Source organism: Bubalus kerabau, chromosome 11 (assembly GCF_029407905.1).
Source record: "Bubalus kerabau isolate K-KA32 ecotype Philippines breed swamp buffalo chromosome 11, PCC_UOA_SB_1v2, whole genome shotgun sequence".
In the NCBI taxonomy this organism is placed as follows: domain Eukaryota; kingdom Metazoa; phylum Chordata; class Mammalia; order Artiodactyla; family Bovidae; genus Bubalus; species Bubalus kerabau.
Window position 1 is genome coordinate 18,831,904 of NC_073634.1, and position 22,510 is coordinate 18,854,413.

At 39.7% G+C, this 22,510-nt stretch overlaps 1 protein-coding gene across 16 annotated transcripts in view; it reads left to right on the forward strand.

Moving 5' to 3' along the window:
• Positions 1 to 22,510, forward strand: part of LTBP1 (latent transforming growth factor beta binding protein 1) — a 458,508-nt gene that overhangs the window by 317,621 nt on the left and 118,377 nt on the right. For all 16 annotated transcript variants that reach the window (XM_055539766.1, XM_055539768.1, XM_055539765.1 and 13 more), the window contains 4 exons: positions 3,165 to 3,290; positions 4,950 to 5,075; positions 5,470 to 5,592; positions 9,678 to 9,797. In XM_055539766.1, coding sequence (XP_055395741.1) covers positions 3,165 to 3,290; positions 4,950 to 5,075; positions 5,470 to 5,592; positions 9,678 to 9,797 — 495 coding nt within the window. The remainder of the gene's footprint in view (positions 1 to 3,164; positions 3,291 to 4,949; positions 5,076 to 5,469; positions 5,593 to 9,677; positions 9,798 to 22,510) is intronic.

The following is a 22,510-nucleotide window of genomic DNA, read 5'->3' on the forward strand; positions in this document are numbered from 1 at the left end:
GGACTAACATTTTCTTACGTACGTTAGTGCCATTTGGGATCAACGTTTTCAAACTGCAGTTTTATATACATAATCTATGAGGTAATCAGCTAAGAATTCTCAAGCTTTCCTCATAAATATTTCAACCTCATAGCTTCTATTTAAGATACTAAATTGGAAGGAAAGGCCGTTATTGTTCATTTCTTAAGACAAAAGAGTTAAAATTCTTAATCATTTCTTCTATCTTAGAGTTGACTTAAGAAGAAATTATCTAAATATTGGCACACTGGCATAGCAAAGTATCCCATCTGAATTAAGCATCACATATTTTTGAAGACTTTATTTACACGTGTAAACATTCCATTCTAAAGCTGTGCCTGAAAAAGAACAGATAAATATTTGGTATGTGTGGGAGTGGGGGCAGTGAGTACCCACCAGGCATTTCCTGAAAACCCCAGATGTACAATCTTTTAATTCTGACTAATTTTCCTAGTATATTGTCATCTTCTATTGTCAAATTTTGCAAATTTGATCAATATGTCTTCTCTGATTTAAGCAAATGGCAGAGAAGAACATAAAATAATTTCAAAGAAAATCAAGAAATCTAAATACCATTAATTTTAAAAGGAGCCATCTGCTTACATTAAGAATAGATGGTTAAAGAACTGCTTCTCACACTATTCTACTAGAGAATTCTTATAAACAGAGAAGAGAATTCTTACCTGAGAGTCTAGAAGTAGAACCTGGAGAAGATTATGTTTTTTATCTTCAGATTTTTGCAGCACATAGAAATGATAATTTTTTAAGAAAGACTTTTCTGTTTATAGAAGTAATAACACTTGTTCATTGTAGAAATTTTGGAAGATACAGAGAAATATAGACAGTACCAATCGCCATAATTGTAACACTTAGATTTATTTTCTTCCAATCTGCTTCTCTGTGTATAAAATAATTTAGATCATATCCTATAGTATGTACCTGACTATATTTTCTTAAAAAAATAAGCATTTTCCTATCCTGCTGAAGATTATTATATAATCTATACTGTGTATGTCTCAATTCATTATTTTATATGGTTATTATCAGTCATTTAAATTTAAGCAGTCATGTTAATTATCTACGACTTTAGTCTTTTGGATATTTTTTCCCTGTATCTTGACATTATACTGACTATAAACTATTTTTCTATTAGCGAATTAGCATAAATAGATTCACTAAAGATATAAATAATTTTAAATGTGTGCTTTATCATAATCCAAGTGATTTTATGCAAAATACTGCAGCTCTGTAGTCATATGCTTCCTTTTAAAGCCTAACAACTTTTCAAATAACTTGCATCAGTTGTCTTAAAATCACAGCACAGTGAATAACACTTGATGAAAAATGAATGTGGTTTGGGTTTTGGAGAGTAACCTCAACCCAATTTAGGTCATTTCCATAGTGAATTTTTGTTAAAGCACTGTTTTCCACATTTTTCTTCAGAATTCACAGTGGGTTATTGATGATAGTAGCATGCCTGTTTTTCTTTTCATTCAAACCATAGACCCCATTAACGAAGGTGTGTTTTAGCTTGTCACACTTGAGCCCTGGTCTTCCTCCACTGGGCCATTTGGGCGTATCCATGATGTCATCTGTTTTAAGTGTTGTTTATTGCCTGATGACAGGGAGATAATAGTAGTATTATTTATGTGCTATTTCTTTGTTATATATTCTTTTTTCCAAATTATTTACTTATTACTGTGCTGGATCTTTGTTGCTGTGCATGGGCTTTCTCTAGTTGCATCACGCAGGGGCTATTCTCTAGTTGTGCTGTTCAGGCTTCTCATTGCAGTGGCTTCTCTCGTTGCAGAGCTCAGGTCTTAGGGAACATGTGCTTCAGTAGGTGCAGCTCATGGACTCTAGATCTAAGGCTCAGTAGTGGTGGTGTGTGGGCTTAGTTGCCCTGTGGCGTATGGAGTCTTCCTGGACCAGGGAATGAACTCGTGTCCCCTGCATTGCAGAGTGGATTCTTAACTACTGGACCACTAGGAAAGACCCTGTTATGTATTCTTAAATAACTTCAATAGGAGCAACCACAGTAATCAGTAATAATGGCTAATTTTTACTGAGCACATATACTGTGCCAGGCCTTGAGCTACATGCATTATTTAGGTTATCTCTTTTGAACCTCACACTCTGAAGATGGTGCTCTGGTCATTCTCATTTATACAGAGAGAAAAATGAGGCTTGGATTGTTTAAGTGATTTGTGCTCTGTTACAGAGCAAAGAAGGGGCAGCAAGGTTGGTACCTGTACTCTCGTCTCAAGCCTGGGCTCTGACCGCCAGTTGTACTGCCCACTCCCTACTATACTGTTATACATCCTTACAAAGATCATTGAAATCAACAGACTATCTTGGAGTAATTCATCGCAGAAAGTCACCTTTGAGTTTTCAGGTCATTTTGGTAATAAAGCATGTTGTGATGGCCTTTACCCATTGGCAACTCCCCTCCCCTTGCCTTGACCACAGCCTGTGTCTGTGAGTGGAGCAAGGACTTCATAGAAGAAGCCAGTCTCATGCAGGAATCAGGAGGAAAGGAAGGGAGGAACTGAGCAGAGAAGATTTGGAATAAGATTCTATATTCTCTTAGTATAAATAAAATATGCTCCTGTTGAAATTGGCAAATTAAGAATAAGTTGCATCCAGAAGTTCTGCTTTGATTAGAAGTGGTAAATCTTTCTGGAGAATTAATGAGAAATTTGGGAGGAGGTTGAGTATGTTTTTTGGAACTTGAATTTGGCCTGCTAACAAATAGTAGACAGTTGCCATCTATTTCTTATCAGAAGGAATCATGTGATTCAGTCCATCATCCAAAATGAACTGGAGACTGTAGAAACTCATTGATGGGCTATCTTGAAAGTTCATAATTGATGATAACATCCAGGATGGCCTCTTGCTAAATTTCCACCTACTCCAGTTCATCTTAGAAGTTGTCTCTTTAAGAATTTTTGATGGCTTTGGCTGTGACTAACTGATCAATTATAATGTAATCAGATGAGTTTACACTTGATTTTAGAGTGTAAAATTTTGTTTTCTGAATGCATAACTGGCAATAAGGTATTCAGGAAAAACAAAGTAATCATTTGCAAGGTGCAATGAAATCTTTGTTTACATCTGTTTTGTCCCACATTTTCTTATTTTTAAAGAAATCAATGAGTGCACTGTGAACCCTGACATCTGTGGAGCAGGACACTGCATTAACCTGCCAGTGAGGTATACCTGTATATGCTACGATGGCTACAAGTTCAATGAGCAACAGAGGAAATGTGTTGGTAAGAAGATACTTTTGGTTGATGAGATTATTAAATATCAAATGTTTTCACATTAAGAACATTTTAATCATGGGGAAAATACTGTTTAATTAAAAAAAAAATTTCTCCCTGAGCTAAAGGTACTCAAAAAAGAGGCTTGCTTAACTCCTAGAAGGCTCTTACCTCTTGGTTCAATGCTGCCTGCTTTGCCAAGAGTAATACAGTTACATCAAGGTGGAATAATTTCCCAAAGTTTTTCAGGTAAAGAATATAGACAATAATTAAGACCTCTAGAAATAGCTATCTATAAACATATTTAGCAAAAATTAATATTAATATATCCTGCAATAAAAATATGTTTATATAAGTTTATAAAATTTGATTTTTAAAAGGAATTTCTATTCAGTTAAGTTCAGTCACTCATTCATGTCTGATTCTTTGTGACCCCATGGATTGCAGCATGCCAGGTTTCCCTGTCCATCACCAACTCCTGGAGCTTGCTCAAACTCATGTCAATTGAATTGGTGATACCATGCAACCATCTCATCCTCTGTTGTCCCCTTCTCTTCCTGCCTTCAATCTTTCCCAGCATCAGGGTCTTTTCCAATGAGTCAGTTCTTCACATCAGGTGGCCAAAGAATTGGAGCTTCAGCCTCAGCATCAGTCCTTCCAATGATATTCAGGGCTGATTTCCTTTAGGATTGACTGGTTGGATCTCCTTGCAGTTAAAGGAACTCTCAAGAGTCTTTTTCAACACCACAGTTCAAAAGCATCAATTCTTTGGTGCTCAGTTTTCTTCATGGTTCAACTCTCATCCATACATGACTACTGGAAAAACCATAGCTTTGACTCTACCTACCTTTGTTGGAATTTCTATATTGAAAATCAGTATATGCTGACAAGAGACTATTAATGGATTTATAATGTAGGGAGCTCATCTATGCTTCTTTGGGGAAAAATGTATCTCACAAAGGGGTGTAAATGTGTTAAGTCATTTTAATGTGTTAACACTAAATTTAATATCTTTTTTAGAAAAAGGAAGTTAAATAAGAGTTATAAGGCAAATATGGAGCCGCAAAGGGATATACCTAATTAAACCCACTTTATGCTGAATTCCCTTATGCAAATATGACTTTTGCTGTTTGGTTTTGCATATATATGTGGAGTGAGGTGTGAGGGAGACATCCACTGGCTCTATAGTATGACTGTTTCTCATGAATTTGCATACATGAGATGTATTATATTTAGAATCACAAGCGTAAAGTTGAAAAGGGCAGTCAGTCGAGATGATTCAGTCTCGTTTTACCCATGTGCGCTGTGAAAGAGAGCGTCTATCGTGACACTGCTCACTGCCTCTGCTGAGCTGGCCTGGGATTTGCACGGTGAATTCCAGCGCTTACATAACTCCAGTTATCAGGCAGAGGTCTTTTTGTGTTGACCTGAAATCTTTCTTTTGAAACACCAATACCATAGCTGTAGCTTGAACTTTCAAAGCAGTACGCCATACGTGTATTCCATCTTTGCAGGCCTTCAGGTATTCAGGGAAACTGACTGTATTCCTTTTACTGTTTTCCTCACTTATAAGGTGGGACAGAGGAGACAGAATGCTAGTATTTCATGAACAGAGAGTCTGAGAATTTCATGCTACGCTAATCCTTTTGTATGTCTTTTTGTTAACAGATATTGATGAATGCGCTCAGGATCAACACCTTTGCTCCCAGGGACGCTGTGAAAACACTGAGGGAAGCTTCTTGTGTATTTGCCCAGCAGGATTCATGGCCAGTGAGGAGGGTACTAACTGCATAGGTAATAGCAGTGCTCTTTCTGATGCAAAAATTCTCTCATGTGGGTTTCTAGCTCCCCCGATTCCATCAGTCCAGAGCCTATTCAGACAACCAGAATTTATTATTAAACCGGTTTCAACACAGTAATCTGCTAGATTCTGGAAGATTAAAAAATGAAATATCTTCCCCCAACACTTTTGAATGAAGAATATCAAATGTCTACAAAGACCAGTGGTGTTAAATATTTCTTTTGGATTCGAGTAAATCCAAGCCACTCGATTTTTTGGAACAAATCAAAGAGATAATAGTAGGAGTCAGTTACTTCATTCTTAAATTTGAACTAACCTGGGAGATGGGAGAGGTTTGAAATTAGGTTTTGGGAAATAACAGTCGACAATGTTTTCTGCTTTGCTTAGATGTCGATGAGTGTCTGAGGCCAGACGTCTGTGGGGAAGGGCACTGTGTCAATACCATGGGGGCCTTCCGATGTGAATACTGCGATAGCGGGTACCACATGACCCCAGGAGGCCACTGCGAGGGTGAGTCTGCTGAGAGGATGGGGAGACCACAGCCCTTCGGAGTGTGGAGCACACATGTCCATGAAATGCAGGGCTAGTTCCAGAACTTGAGGCTTGTAGGCACCTGGCCTGGTACGAGCTTTCCTCCACTGCCAATCCGTGCAGGACACCAGCTCGCCCAGGCTCTGGCTACCTCCCAGAATCAAAGCCTCTTTGCCTCCCTTCAGTGACTCTGTCTGGGTCTTTTCCTGTCTTCTTCCTCTCTCTATTACTCATTTCAATATCTGCCTTCCCTGGTAGGTGGAGTGACATCACTTTGTAACAGTGAACTGCAGAGGATCTTAGTACAAACCCAGACTTAATCACAGTGTCTGTCTGCATCATTCACCTGGCGACATGGTCCAGGTGTCATCTGTGTGAACTTTTTGTTTTCAACCTTTTCATCTTGGTCCATTCGTTTGTCTCAGCTTCTTACTTTAGCCTGTGTTCCGGGACTTGCTTGCAGATCTCTAAAAAATGTCTGACCAACTACAGGTCAGACTCCAGCTGTGTCAGATAAAATTTATTTAATGCTGACCCCAGCAATGGATTTGCTCTCATTGCAAAAATGTCTTGAAGAGTTTTGAACATTTCAAAGTTAAGATGATTAACCATTGAATATTTCTGTTTGTGTACGTGTCCCAAGTCACATGGGTTCTTTTTGAAAGCACCGTGGTACACTTGGAATAATTATTTTTGTGAAGAAATACACTGAACCTCTGCTTCAGTCTTCATGGAAAGGTGAACAAGACAAAGGAGCAGGGGCCTTTGGACATGTTCTGAGGAGCCTGGGTGTGGGGTTGGTGCTGGTTCCACATGTTCGCTGCCTGGCTACCTGACATTTAGCCTGATTTCAGACATGGCTGGGCCTCCAGAGCTCGGGAGGGATAGGCTGGTTGGGGAAGGCTGCTCTCTGCTGTTTCTTGGCTCCAATATGTTGGTTTTTTTTTTCACAGTTCTAATGACCAGGCCTGGAGGGAGAGCTCATTAGACATTTTTTTGGCAGCCTGCACCTGCGTCACTTGCTGGCCTCTTGCCTCAGCCCCTGAGTTATCTGGAGAGAAGGGGGGAGCATTTCATGTTACCGCATCAGCTCCCATCAGAACAGAGATATGAACTCTTCCCCTGATGGCTGAGGGCCTTGGGAAAGTGCAGGTGTGAAGTGTCCCTGCTCTTCTTTTACAGGGGACTGTCCCTCTGCTCTGGGGGCCGCTTGAGGACGGGTAGAATGGAGACGATAGCTTTTCAGCTCATGATCCCCACACTCAGTAACTGTCTAGCTTGGGGCCAGTTATGTAGCCCCTTCAAAACTTAGTTCTTCATCTGTGAAATGGGAACCATGCAGTTAACTTTCAGGCTTGTGCAGGTAAATGGGTGTTGCCGTGTATCATATGGTGCCTGTCACCTTGTTAGCTCTCAAGAAGCACTAGTTTCCCTGAACTCTCCCCCTTTCCCTGACTCCTTTGGTTTTTGCATAGATATTTTCAGAATATCTATAATTGTGGGAGTTTCTTAAGAAGAAAATGGGCTTGAGTTTATATGGCAAGCACCTTTATGCAAAACTGTGCTTCCCCAAAAGGTCAAATATAGATCCTCAGGTTCTACACACAGACTCAGGACGGGAAGATAAAACATTTAAGGAATTACTACAGGTTAAGGATGCACAGTAGAAAAGAGTAGAAAAGAAAGTTGAAGATAAGTAAGTAAATGGGAAGAAGGAGACTCTTCAGTAATATGCAGTGCCTGGAAATTATTTAACAGAAATCTCACCAGCATCCCCTGAGTTAATAATTATATAATTCTATCCCCATGAAAAAGCTTGAAATGAAGGAGCCAAATAACGTGGCTGTTTCCTAATTTCACCATGGACCAGAACCAAAGGTCCCTGGGCTTCTGGCTCACTGAGGATTTTCTCAGCTGTCACTGACAAAGTTGCTTTCAAACAGTGCCCGTCTCCAAGGAGTCTACTGTAGCTTACAGACATTATCTCATGCACCCTTACTTTATTCTCTGAAGGTATTACCAGGCAGGTAGTCCCTCATTTATAGATGAGGGAACAAGCAAACAGGTGAGAGCAGCAGGAAATCCAGGGATGTTACTGTCTTATGTTGCTCAGCATTGTACCTTATGTATCAGACCAGCCTATCTCAGTGACCTTCTCTGACTTAGCAGTTGTAGTTCCATATTTTTTTTTTTTAATCCCATCCAGAGAAGAATGTAATGCTGTTTGGAAAATTCAACTGGCAAGCATCATCTTTTTGTAGAACAAGAAGTCCCAGAACATCTGACCTAACAAAAAAAAACCACTGTGTGTCATTGTCTATTGGCAAGGATTTTTTGCTGATAGGAAAAAAAAATTGCAACACTGACCTGGTGCTTATTCTATTAATAACATCTTTTACTTTAAGCATCTTTTCATACATCTCTAATGATACATAATGGGAGGTGATTTTTGAGAATTTGCCAGCATGATGACATCAAATACCCGTGCATGTTCAGTATATTCATTATGTATTTCTTTCACTTTTTTTCCTGAAAAATCTTGTTTAAATTTTAAGTATGATTAGAGGCAAATCCCATGGATGGAGGAGCCTGGTAGGCTGCAGCCCATGGGGTCGCTAGGAGTCGGACACGACTGAGCGACTTCACTTTCACACACTGGAGAAGGAAATGGCAACCCACTCCAGTGTTCTTGCCTGGAGAATCCCAGGGACAGGGAAGCCTGGTGGGCTGCAGTCTCTGGGGTCACACAGAGTCAGACACGACTGAAGTGACTTAGCAGCAGCAGTAGCAGCAGCAGCAGCAGCAGCAGAGGTCCTATATACATCTTATATCATGATGCTTAGACACTGAATCCACTCACTTGGAAAATACCTGTTTCAGTTGGGGCTGGTACACAGGTGTTAGTGCTCATTTTAAATGGTTGAAAAGTTACCTTTTCATTTCATTAAATGGTTGAAAGTTACCTCTGTCACCTTTCCCCCCATTTTATTGTTTTACCATTCTTTTTTTTCTTAAATTGGAGGTTAATTGCTTTATAATGTTGAGTTTGTTTCTGCTGTACAACAACTCAAATCGATCAGAACTGTGTGTGTGTGTGTGTGTATATCCCCTTCCTCTTGAGCATCCCTCCCATCTCCCGCCCCCATCCCAACCCTCTAGGTTGTCAGTAGGACGCAAGGTTGGGCTTCCTGAGTTGTATGGCAGCTTCCTTCTAGCCATCACTTTTACACATTTTAGTGTATGTATGTCAATGCTGCTTTCTCAGTTCGTCCCATCCTCTCCTTCCCTAGCTGTGTCTACAAATCTTTTTCCTATATCCACATCTCCAATTGTTTGACCATTCTTTAGAAAGTCTGAAGCTATTGTATCTCTGCCACCGTTCCGTCCATATTTAACGTGATTTTTTTTCTCCTCACATTGAAAAGAACAATGATTAATAACTTAGTTAGCTGTGAATGTGAAAAGCAAGGTGTATTTTAAACCAGAATATATTACCCTATGATTATTCACCATAGTTTCTGGAAAATCTTTGAAGTATTTGATGAGTTCATTCTCTCCTAATGTTCTTTTTTGACCTCCAAGGAATTCCTATCACGGGAAAAGTTTTAAATTATTCAAACCTCGGATGTTTTGGGGACCGTGAAGCCAAAGCAAGGGTTTCCCTAGAGTACCCCATTGTCTGCAGAGAGAACCTCTAGCCAGGTGAATAAATGGCTTCACCATTGTGTTCATTTCTTGTATTTCTTTCTGGCAAACCAGACTATTACTTAAAAGATGTTGATGTCCAAAAAGTGGTCCTAGAGAACTGCCAACTCACAGAGTGGAGAGATCTGGGCCTGCCAGTTGGAGAATTGGGGCCAAGTTCTTCCTTGAAACATATGTAAATATTTCAATCAAGTTATACCTGGCCATGCATTCTCACTGAGTGTTTAAGTGCATACCTAGGGCTTTACTTTTCCAGTTATTGTTTTCCTCACCAATTGTTCTCCCCTTTATCACACAAGTCAGTTCGTGCTGTAGTGTTCTGATAAAATGTCTGTGACCTAGCTTTTTTATTTTTTCAGATATTGATGAATGTTTGACTCCAAGTACTTGTCCAGATGAGCAGTGTGTGAATTCTCCCGGATCTTACCAGTGTGTTCCCTGCACGGAAGGGTTTCGAGGCTGGAACGGGCAGTGTCTTGGTAAGTACTGGAGTGTACTTATCATAGTTGTGTGTCTTCTGTCTGGCTGGTTTTCTGATAGAGTGGTATAATACCAAGTGAGATGTTTGGCAAAACTAATACAGTGTTTCAGGTTTAAAAATAAAATAATATTTTTTAAAAAAATGGAAAAAGGTGAGAGAAACAAAGTAATGTAACAAACGCATGTCATTCAGAGAAAAGTTCTAAGTAACTTTTAACCATGAAGAAAATAAGAAATTGAGTGGACATGAAGATTTTACATGAAACATAATTCTGATTGAAACAAATTGTTATCCCTGATGTGATTAATACTCAAAACCAAATAAAATATTGATAATAAGTGCCACAAAGAGGAGAGAGGTGGAGAGCAAAATGCTTAAAAAGAGAAGGTATGAGACGGAGCTACCACAGACTTATAGAATCAAGAAATATACACAAACTTGCAGCGGAAGCAGCAAATATAAAAAGAAATCTGGACTGATTGCCCATTGATGTTTTTGAACTGTGGTGTTGGAGAAGACTCTTGAGAGTCCCTTGGACTGCAAGGAGGTCAAACCAGTCCATCCTAAAGGAAATCAACCCTGAATAGTCATTGGAAGAATTGACGGTGAAGCTGAAGCTCCAATACTTTGGCCACCTGATGCGAAGAGCTGACTCATTTGAAAAGACCCTGATGCTGGGAAGGATTGAAGGCAGGAGGAGAAGGGGACGACAGAGGATGAGATGGTTGGCTGGCATCACCGACTTGATGACATGAATCTGAGCGAACTCCAGGATATGGTGGAGGACAGAGGAGCCTGATATGCTGCAGTCCATGGGGTGGCAAAGAGTTGGACGTGACTGAACAACAGCAACCCCTTATATTTGTTCATTATTCATTCACTCAAGTATTTAATGAATGCTGAGTACCTCCTCCTCAAGGCACTGAGGAAGATAACAACTCTGCTTTGCTCCTGATTTTCTGTGATCGAGTCAGCTTTACCCCCTAATGGTTTTCCTTTGTGTTTCTGTTTACTGTGTGATCTTTTTCGCAAAAGCTGAACTCTTTCCCACCCCATGCCACAATCTGACAGTGTGAGTTAAATTTTTCCATCCTTCCTCTCTTCTTTCTTTTCTTCTCAAATACTGTATAATTCAGTGTCTATACACGGAGTGGTGGGCTTCCCCTGATAGCTCAGTTGGTAAAGAATCTGCCTGCAATGCAGGAGACCCCAGTTTGATTCCTGGGTCGGGAAGATCCCCTGGAGAAGGGATAGTTTACCCACTCCAGTATTCTTAGGCTTCCCTTGTGGCTTAGCTGGTAAAGAATCTGCCTGCAGTGTGGGAGACCTGGGTTCGATCCCTGGGTTGGAAAGATTCCCTGGAGAAGGGAAAGGCTACCCACTCCAGTGTTCTGGCCGGGAGAATACCATGGACTTTACAGTCCATGGGGTTGCAAAGAGTTGGACACGACTGAGCGACTTTCACTTTACTTACATACAAAGTGATACTCAGTGCTGGGATACACTGAGGGACCAACCAAAGTACCTTCTTCTTTTGTTTGTTTTTAATTATTTTTATTTTAAAATTTATTTGTTTTAATTGGAGGATAATTGCTTTACGATATTGTGATGGTTTTTGCCATACATCAACATGAATCAGCCAGAGGTATACATGAGTCCCCCTCCGCATCCTGAATCCCCCTCCTGCCTCCCTCCTCACGCTGTCCCTTTATGTTGTCCCAGAGCAGCAGCTTTGGGTACCCTGCTTCATGTGTTGAACTTGCACTGATCATCTGTTTGACATATGGTAAAGTATATATTTCAGTGCTATTCTCTTAAATCATCCCACCCTCTTCTCCCACTGAGTCCAAAAGTCTGTTTTTTATGTCTGTGTCTCCTTTGCTGCCTTGCATGTAGGATTGTCAGTACCATCTTTCTAAATTCCACATATATGAGTTAATACACAGCATTTGTCTTCTCTTTCTTACTTTAGTCTGTATAATAGACTCCAGGTTCATCCACCTCATTAGAACTGACTCAAATGCATTCCTTTTTATGTGCTTGGTCATTCACTTATGTCCAACTCTTTGTGACCACATGGACTGTAGCCCACCAGGCTCCTCTATCCATGGGGTTTCTCCAGGCAAGATTCCCTGTTATAGCTGAGTCATACTCCATTGTGTGTATGTACCACAACTTCCTTATGCACTCATCTGTTGATGGACATCTAGGTTGCCTCCGTGTCCTAGCTTTGTAAATAGTGTTGCAATGAACATGGGGTTCATGTGTCTTTTTCAGTTCTGGTTTCCTCGGCGTGTATGCCCAGCAGCGAGATTGCTGGGCCGTATGGCAGTTGTATTTCCAGTTTTTCAAGGCGTCTCCACACTGTGCTCCATAGTGGCTGGACTAGTTTGCATCCCCAACAGTGTAAAAGGGTTCCCTTTTCTCCATTCCCTCTCCAGCATTTATTGTTTGTAGACTTTCTGATGATGGCCATTCCGACCCGTGTGAGATGATACCTCATTGTGGTTTTGATTTGTATTTCTCTAATAGTGAGTGATGTTGAGCATCTTTTCATGTGTTTATTAGCCATCTGTATGTTTTCTTTGGAGAAATGTCCATTTAGGTCTTTTGCCCACTGTTTGACTGGGTTGTTTGTTTTACTGATACTGAGCTGTGTGACTGTATGTTTTGGAGACTAATTCTCTGTTAGTTGTTTCATTTGCTATTATTTTCTCCCATTCCGAGGGTTGTCTTTTCACCTTGCTTATAGTTTCTTTCGTTGTGCAAAAGAGACATGTGTTAGGAAAGAGGGTTCTTTGATATTACAAGAGCGCATGATAGAATGAGTTGCCTCAAGGAAAATTCTTGAGGTTTAACCAGGGCTTTGTCTGGGGAAGGGAATGGAAGGAAGATCGTTTTGGACATTTGGTGTGTGCAAGGGGCTCATGGAAGGCGGAAGCAGATCATGTTCCAGAGGCTGAAGAGCTAGTGTGGTTGTAAGACAGAGTACAAGGGAAGATTTGCTGCAGGGGGAAGACCATGAGGGGAAAGACCATGCCAGACCCTCTTGGTCCTATTAAAAATTTTGGTCTTTATTCATACATCTCTGAGGAGATGTGTGGTGTGTTAGAGGAGATGGGATAGGTAGATTTGGCAGAAGTACTTGTAGTTTCAACACTTTGAACTCCTCACGAGACAGCATGAGCTGAGCCCCTGAACCAGGTGCAGGAGGCCCTCTGCCTTGAATCTCATGCCCATTCCCAAGGGTCTCTATCAGTAGAGCTGTGAGGTGTTGATCTTTGGGAAGAAGTTTTGTTTGTTTGTTTGTTTGTTTATTAGTTGCCTATTTGATAAGCTTTTGTTTATATAATCAGTGCTGGTCAGAAAGTGCATGTGGTTTTAATTTTCCCATTTGGCATAAATTTCACAGTTGCCTATCAAGGTTCCATTCTTATACTCATTTTCACATACCAGTGCATATTATAATCCAAAAGTAGAGCCTGAACTTTACCTTAACTAACTAAAATTCACAACCATGGCATAAACACAGCCCTGATTCATGAATTTACTAATGGAATATGACTGACCAAATTGGCAAGTGATTGCTCTCCACAACATCCTGCGTGGATCCAGGTTGGGGAATAATAATATATGAGTTCTTACACCTAGATGTGTGCAATCAATCTGATCATGACCACGCTGCTGCAGTTGAGTGACAGAAACAAAGCACCTCATTTAGCAGCAATTTCACTTTGCCAACCAGATTAGCAGAATCATAAGCAAAGCTATTAGGTCACCCTGTTACTCACCCCAAGTTACACACTTGGCCAAGCAGTTTTGCATTGCTAACTAAAGTCACACATTTCCCATTACAAATAGGCCATGTCCTTTTTTCCTTCTGCTTTGGGTAGAGTTTTAGGTTCTGTATCATCTATTGATCAAGCTTCTTGTCTGTGATATAATTGCAGTGCCATCCATTGCTCATTTTGAACTTGCAGTTTTTGTAAATTTCTCCTGTGAGCTTTTGCAGATTGTACCAAAATGGATTTTTCCATCTTAATATTTTATGGCAGTCAAGCTTTCAAGTGTGAAAGTTGAATGTGATGGAAAGCAGATACTGCAGAATACCTTTCTGTTCAGATTGAGCCAATGAATGGATTGGATTTTTCCGCAGCGCTCTGACAATGCTCATGAATACCCAATCATATCTTTTTGGCTTTGTTCCTTTATTCATTTTATTTCTCATCTTTGTAATTCTGCTACTCTAGACTTTTCAGAGGGCATAGTCCTACCTAAGTTTGTCTTTGAGTTGAGCTTATCCATAGCACAACCTGACCTATATTTATTTCTCTATTTGCCACTTTCATCCTTGAAAACTGTATTCCTACTATGAGTCAGGTATTTTGTTTTAGACCCTGGGGATTGATAGTGGACAAAATAAATTTCTTCCCTTCATTGCACTTAGACTCTAGAGCTCACAAGGCAAAAAGTAGAGTATAGTGTATGTCAGGGGTGATGAGTCCCATTAAGGAAAAAAGCAGCCTAAGGGATTGAGAGTGTTAGAGCTTCTATGGAGGTCAGGGAAAGCATCAAATGATAAATGATTCACCAAGTGTTCCTTGCTGTTCAACTGTTCTTGTGTCTAACCGTTAAATGTGACTAGTTTGAGGCTTCCTCTATCCTTTTAGTACAGACACCTTAGGGTACATTGATGAGACTTTTTCCTTCAATTTTTAATGTATGAGAACATGAAAGACTAAAAAAAGCATTCCTAAATCTCATTGTTTGGAGAAAAGTCCTACACAGGGCATTTGTTAGTTTTCATCTGGAGAGATGACAGTCTCTACCTTGCAGGGCTGTTCTGTAGATCTTAGTAACCTTTTTTTACCACTCTCCTCTCTCAGCATATTTTTAAGTTATTATAATTAAACCTAGACATTGTTGTACAGAGTAATACTTTCTTTGGCATTATGCTTTATATATATATTTAAAACTCATCGATCTTGATGTCCATTTGGCTCTTTTTTCTGTTAAACAGTTTCATTAAGAATTAAGAATGACCATTTTGACCCTTCTATTCTACAGGGATTTAAAGCCAGTGACACTTTCTCCTGCTTTTGCTAACTAAATGGTGAACTTACTGAAAGCGTTAATGGCCTTTTTGTATTCATGCCATGTATACTGTATCTTACTATTTGATGCTGCTCCTTGATTTATGAATTAGAGCAGGAGTTTGGTGCAGAAACAGGTAAAATGTTTGCAAGTATTGCCTGAGGGTTCATCCTTTTTCCTAGCATGAACCCCCAGGCCACACCTGCTATGTTTAGTTCAGGGCATATGATCCTTCATTCTCAATAGTTTATTATATCTGTCCCTCAGTGCTTTCTTGGCAACCTTTGTTGGCTCCTCTGTTAATGAAGCTGCTTCTTTCAAGTTGTGGATTTCGGTGCTCTCTTGAGAGCCACTTTCATCATTGAGCACTGTATTCATTGGACCTCACATTCAGCCTGGAGCTATTGCCCATGCGATCCCCACCTCTTAGAATTATTTCATCACCTTGAGTTCTGGCCAGTTCTCTCTGGCTGCTTTCAATCAGAATCTTTCTTGAAAGAAGCCAATGTGTCAAGTCCTCAATTTACATGTTTCGCTTGTCTCAGGAAAGTTAAACTGCCCTGATTCAAACCTGACTAGAGCCATCTCCCAAAGGAAATTTCTCTAACATTTAATTGTTTAAAGGTATATTCAGTAACTCTGATATATCGATCACATTTCCCTGAATTTGAGCATATTTGGGCTATATGACCTTTCTGAAGCTTAGTTTTAATATCTGTAAAATGGAAACCGAAGTACTTTCTTCATAGGGTTTATTATCAGAATTAAATGTAGTATGGGGCTTCACTGGTGCCTCAGATAGTAAAGAATCTGCCTGCAATGTGGGAGACCTGGGTTCAATCCTGGGGTTGGGAAGATCCCTTGGACAAGGGAATGGCTGTCCACTCCAGCTGTATTCTTACCTGGAGAATTCCATGGACAGAGGAGCCTGGTGGGCTACACTCTGTGGGGTCACAAAGAATTGGACACGACTGAACGACTAACACAAGAAATGGTATCATTCTTCTTCCCCAACCCTGTTACCTCTGTTTTATTTCCATTGTCCTGAAAGAGAGGGAATGGAATAATAACTGATATCTGTTAAAGTAAATTATATGTCAGAGTTCTGTGGATAATTGTCTTTTCTTTGGCTTTCTTTAAGCTCATCTCACAGAGTTTTTAACTCTCTGTCATAGAAGCTTTCTCTTATACATTTAATTCATCTTAGTTTTCTTTCAACTTCTGAACATTTTTGTTTTGCTGAAATATACTTCTTGAGAATCACAAGGTTTCTCTGCAGGGAGATTGATCATTCCTAACAAATGTTTCCACTTCTGCAGTACTAACATCTTTCTTTGGCTTCATTTTCTTTGCTCACCTTCACAAAATACAATATCTATCACCTGGTAGATGTGTCCGCTAGCTGTTTTTGAGTTTATTACCTTGCTTTGTGTTGCGTTTGTGACAAACCATGTGTGACCCAGGAACACAAATTTCTGAGATTTTAATCAAAGCAATCCTTCTTTGTTGGCCATAATTGATGATGACTTTATGACTCCCATTTGAGTTTTGTAAATGTAGTAGATCTTCAATATTTGAAGAACTTCATATCATTCAAACCACTTGACAACTGGCTAGCTGCAATCTTAACTAAAACCAGGTACAGAAAACTTGCAGGATAGATATGGAGAGCTCCTTGTTCTAGGAGTTCTTTTCACCCTCGGATTTCTTTTCAGATTTTAGGAGTCACTGTTAACCTTTATGGAATATATGAATATTCATAGACTTAAGCGAAATTGAAGACTTTAATCCTACATTTGTTCTTATATCAGACGGCAACTGAGCTCAAGGTCTACCTTTTGTAGATAATGTGCAAGGATCAGTCTTATCCCTGAATCATTAAGTGCTCAAGGAATCTTCTAATCAGTCAATAAATAGTTTAGTAGAGTACCTGCCTTCATATGGGCTTCCCAAGTGGCTCAGTGATAAGGAGCCTGCCTGCCAATGCATGTGATGTGGGTTCGATTCCTGGGTCAGAAAGATCCCTGGAGAAGGAAATGGCAGCCCTCTCCCCTTGCCTGGAAAATCCCATGGATAGAGGAGCCTAGCAGGCTATATAGACCATAGGGTCACAAAGAACTGGGACATGACTGACCACAGAGCACACACTGTCTACAAGATCTGTTAGATGCCAGAGAAGATGTGAAGTTGTAAAGAAGCAAAACATAACAAGGTAGGATGGTGGTCATAAGGACATGAGGGTAGAGGAGTTGGGGAGATGTTTTTAAAGGGTACAGACTTGCAACTAGTAGGTAAGCCCTGGAAATGGAATGCACAGCTTAGTGATTATAATCAACAGTACTGAATTGGAAATCTCAAAGTTGCTAAGAGACTAGAACTTAATTGTCTTCATCAGGAAAGAAATGATAATTGTGTGACATGATAGAAGTGTTAGTAATACTCCAGTAAATGTTAATAATTTTGAGATAGGATGTCAAATCATCCCTTAAGCTTACACAGTATTGTCTTTTATTGAAGTATAGTTGATTCACTGCTTCCCTTGTGGTTCAGCTGGTAAAGAATCTGCTTGCAATGCAGGAGACCTGGGTTCCATCCCTGGGTTGGGGAGATCCCCTGGAAAAGGGAAAGGCTACCCACTTCAGTATTCTGGCCTGGAGAATTCCACAGACTCTATAGTCCATAGGGTCCCAAAGAGTTGGGCATGAATGAGTGACTTTCACTTTACTTTGACTTCACTTCATAGTTGATTCACAGTATTATATGTTTCATATGACAACATAATGATTTAGTATTTTTAAAGCTTATCCTCCATTTAAAGGTTTTATGGAATAATGACTGTATTTCTCTGTGTTTCCCATTATATGCTGCTAAGTCGCTTCAGTTGTGTCTGACTCTGTGCGACCCCATAGACGGAAGCCCACCAGGCTCCTCCATCCCTGGGATTCTCCAGGCAAGAACTCTGGAGTGGGTTGCCATTTCCTTCTCCAATGCCCATTATATCCTTGGTGCTTAACTTACATATTGTTTTAATGTCAGTTATATCTCAACAGAAAACCCCCAAAACTACTTTTGAAGGTGGGAAATATTCCTGTGTGGGAATCCTAGTTATTGTAATAATTTCTGTATAATATGTTATTATAATTTATGTATATTGTAATAACTGTATATGTTAATAGTTTACAGTTACCTGGTACAGAAATTTATTCTCAAATGGGTTAATGGGATAGCTCCCCATCATAGGTAATAAATGGTAGAGCTAGGACATGATCCCCCATCTTTTAGCATCAAAGCTAATATTGTTTTGTCTTATGTAGTAGCTCATATACCTCTCATGTACACCCAAGAAAATCAGAGAATGATGCAATATGATTTTAAGATAGTAAGGGAAATTAAAGTCCATAGGAAAGATCCATGTGAACTGGAATCATCCCTTGCAGGCAGCAATGGTTTTGGCTCGAGAGTCTGAGATGGCAGACTTGTCCAAGGTAGCCCAGATGAGTTTTGCTAGAAAACAAAATGATCTTTTGTAAAGCTGAGGTAGGAAGCCAGTGATTTGCTGAGATTAGTGCATTGATTTTCTGAGATCTTTGGATCTTCATCTGGCATGCACACAGCATTGGCTGTTTTCCAGTTCCAAAAAAGCAGTGATGAATCTTTCAGGAACAGACAATATATTTTCTTTGACAGCTCTGTTACTGCACATTTTTAAATTTGGTCAGAATTGACAGAGGGTGAGATCCTAAGGACTTACTATATACCTCAAGTGCAAGTGAGGGGAGGATGTGATTGTCCTGGTCTAACCAGAGTCTGTCTTTCATTTTTACCATGCTTGCTTTTCTGTCAAATGTATTCTCCCATCATCTTTAGTATAAAGATGATGTGTGAAGAATAGCTGAGGGATAATTGAAGTAATGTTTGCCTTGGGAGTAATCCTGTATTTTCATGTAGTTGTGGTGATGGAATAAGACTTTTCATTCCGTATCAAATGGTGCTCACTCATGGAAGTCTCTTGGTCTTTAAGGAATTAAATGAGGCTGAATGGTCTCAGAAAAATGACTGGTTCACCTTGTCAATCTTTGAAGTAAATCTTTTCTTTACTCATTGAAAGTAAATGAAGCAATGCAGGTAAACTCTTGCCCTGGACCCAGTTCTGACCAACCTCAAGGAACTGATAGGTGGAGTGAAAGGGGGCAGCACCGCCATGGGCTGACTCATGGGAAGGTGGCCCCTGGATGTTCTCAGCACCTTACAGGTCCTGCCCACCAGGGAAGGGCTTCAGGCAGACTGGCGTGTCCCCAGGATACTAGAAAGGGAAATTTCAAAAGGCTTCCTGACCCAGATGAACTACCTCTCAAGGCAATAAGAGAATTTGCAGGTGGGATTGCCGGCCAGCTGGGAATCATCTTTGTGAAACTGGAGGATGGAAAGTTGCCAGGAAGCTAGAGCGAGATTAATGTGCTCATTTCCCCCAAAGAAGAAAGAAGGTGGAGTTCAGGAACTAATGACCATTGAACTTCATGTTGCTCTTGACAAAGAACTGTAGACTGCAGGATTTCAATGATGAAGTGAAACATTTTTTAAAGGATGTGATGATCATAAGAATTAGCCAGGGTTCACTAAGGACACAAATTATGCCAGACTGTCCTGACTGCCTCTCCTAATAGGATTATTAGGAAAGGAGATCAGGAAATCCTGTACTCATGGAATATCTAGTTTTCAGCAGGCATTTGTGAGAGACATATGAAGGTGTTGTAGACAAGAAGGATCAATTCAGAGTGGATGATAGTATAGTGAGGTGGATTCGTAACCCTTGGGAACTTCCTTGCTGTGGGAGGTTTAATTAATTTATTGAATGGCAAGTGCCAGATTATGTCCCCAAGTCCCATTGGTAAATTGGTTTTTTGAATTTGTAACCCAGTTTTCTATGGACAGTCTCCTTTTTTTAACTCATCATGTATTTGTGTAAGAAGTTGGGTGATATGGCTCTTCTATAGGACTGTAATGCTAGAATGAGTTTTGAGCTCCAATATAGAAAACAAAGATACAACCATCTTCCTCTGATGTGGGGTAAGAGGTGGATGATTGGTGATGGACGATAGGGTGGATATGACCACCTTGTTTCCCATGGCATTGTTTCTCCCAAGGGTTAGAGGTAGGAACTGTGGGAACCTGACCTTCTGTCAGTACCACTCAGGGCCCCACAAGTTTGTATCCTTGACAATTAAATTGATGAACACTGGAAACTATTGAAAGTTTTTAAAGTAGAGGAACAACATCATTGGCCAGATTTGTGTTTTAGAAAGATTGCTCTGGCTGCAGGCTGGATAATGGGTTTGATAGGGCAAGACTTTAAATAGAGAGATAAAAGACGTTGCCAGTAACCCATATGAGAGAATGGGAGTGGCAAAAATGAAGTAAAGTTGGGTGTATTTGAGAGACATTTGGATAGTAGAATTTATGTGACTTTGTAGTAAATTGAATGTGGGGAAAGAAAGAGAGGAAGGAATCTAGAAAGGATGACTCCCAAGTTTCTGATTTGTGTGTTTAAATGGATAGGGGTAACCTATATTGACCTGGGAGACCCCATAGAGAGAAGGCAAGAGAAAGATATTTCAGCCATGAGGACTCAGAGGTGCCTGAGTGACATCAAACAGAGATGTCCCAGTAGACTAACCAACAAAGTGTGGGGATGAGCAGTTAAGGAGAGAGGTCTGGCTAAAGATACAAAACTGAGTTTATTCATTTCTTTTGCATCCACCAAATGAGGCTCCACTTTAGACACCTTCCTTTTATATATTCTTTTTTTAAGATTGAGGTATAATTGAGAGAGAGTATTATATGTCAGGTATACAAAATGAGTCAATATTTGTATACATTGCAAAGTGATCTCCGTAATAAGTGTAGTTAATATCCATCACCATACATAGTTTCATTTTTTTTTTCTTGTGATGAGGACTTTTAAGACCCACAGTTGACCCTTGAACAATGTGGGCATTAGGGGCACCAACCCTCTGTGCAGCTGAAAATCTGCATGTAACTTATAGTTCACCTTCTGCTGCAGATTGTGTAGTACTGTAGTATTTTCTGCTGAAAAAAAAAAAAAAAAGCTGTGTGTAAGTGGACTCATGTAATTCAAACACATGTTCTTCAAGGGCCAACTGTATTCTTTTGGCAGCTTTCATATATGCAATTCAGTGTTGTTAACTATGGCCACCATGCTGCACATTACATCCCCATGACTGACTTATTTTATAGCTGGATGTATCTGCCTTTTGAGTCTAAATCAAAGAATTTTTAATGATATTTTACTATATAACATTTGTTTCCTTAAGAGCATAAGTGCCAGTAAGCTTATATACTTATTCAATTCAAACTATTCTATCAACAAGATTCTTGTTCCATGCAGTTATGACTGTGGTAAGTAAAGAAGGAAATAACACATCAAACTCTCCTAGATATTTCAAAGCATTCTGGTTCATTGTTAATCATGGTAGTTGCCTGGCAAAATAGAGTTTATTCAAGTATCTCATGAATGGTAATCTGCAATGCCTGTTAATTTGCTTCAAGAGAAAATATGGTCTTAGAAATTAATTTTACTCTTCTATTCTGCAGTCTCTGGTGAATGTATGATTAAAGGGAGCAGTTCATACAATTTTCAACTTAACATATTTGAAACCAAACCAGAGCCTAGACATGACATTTTCACATTCTGTTGGTATTTCCATGCCTAGTATCTAAGTTCATTCTGTCCCTTAATTTATTTTGGCTCCAGTCTTTGGCTTCTTCTTTCAAGTAGTTTGCTTTCAGTGTTTACAAGAGTGGACTCCCACAGCCAAAGAAAGGATGGATAATTGATCAGTTGAAAGTGATATTTCCCTTTGTCATGGAGTTAGGGTCACTTTACCATAATTAGTGATATTGTGAAAGTGCAGTAGAATACCTAGGCAGTGTCAGTTACTTGGCTGTTTTCAGTATGCATATGGTGCACACATACAAGATGTCCCTGTGCATTATTTAATGATAATTATTGATAATACTCTATTTCTGAATTCCATAATAAGAAAGATTTCGTTTTAGTGAATTACAATGCAAATGAATGGTCGCTGACCTAAAACTAGGTTTCTGTTAATGTGTTCATGATTCTCTGTTAATACCGAAGTGGAAAGCTGTATTGCTTTTGTGGTGAGCATCGTGAAATGAAATGGATATAATCAGGAGGCTTTCCCTCTCCACTGTTTTCTGCTTTATGTATGAAAGACCTTGATTAAGTTATAGACCATTGTAAAGTTTAAGTCACTCAGTTGTGTCTGACTCTCTGTAACCCCATGAACTGTAGCCCACCAGGCTATTCTATTGATGGAATTCTCCTGGCAAGAATACTGGAGTGAGTTGCCGTTCCTTTCTCCAGGCCATTGTAAAATTAAGCATAAATTTTGATGCTTTGTGTATTTTGGGTACTTTTTGTAGTTTAAGTTTTTCTTGAAATTTTTGGTTGTTTATGCTCATTATATGCCTTTTTACTGCAATATACAGTGGACTTACCCTGGGGCATTCAGATCGGGCACAGAACTCAGATTTTTCCTTTTGAATTAACAGTATTCTAGTAGGAGCTTAACA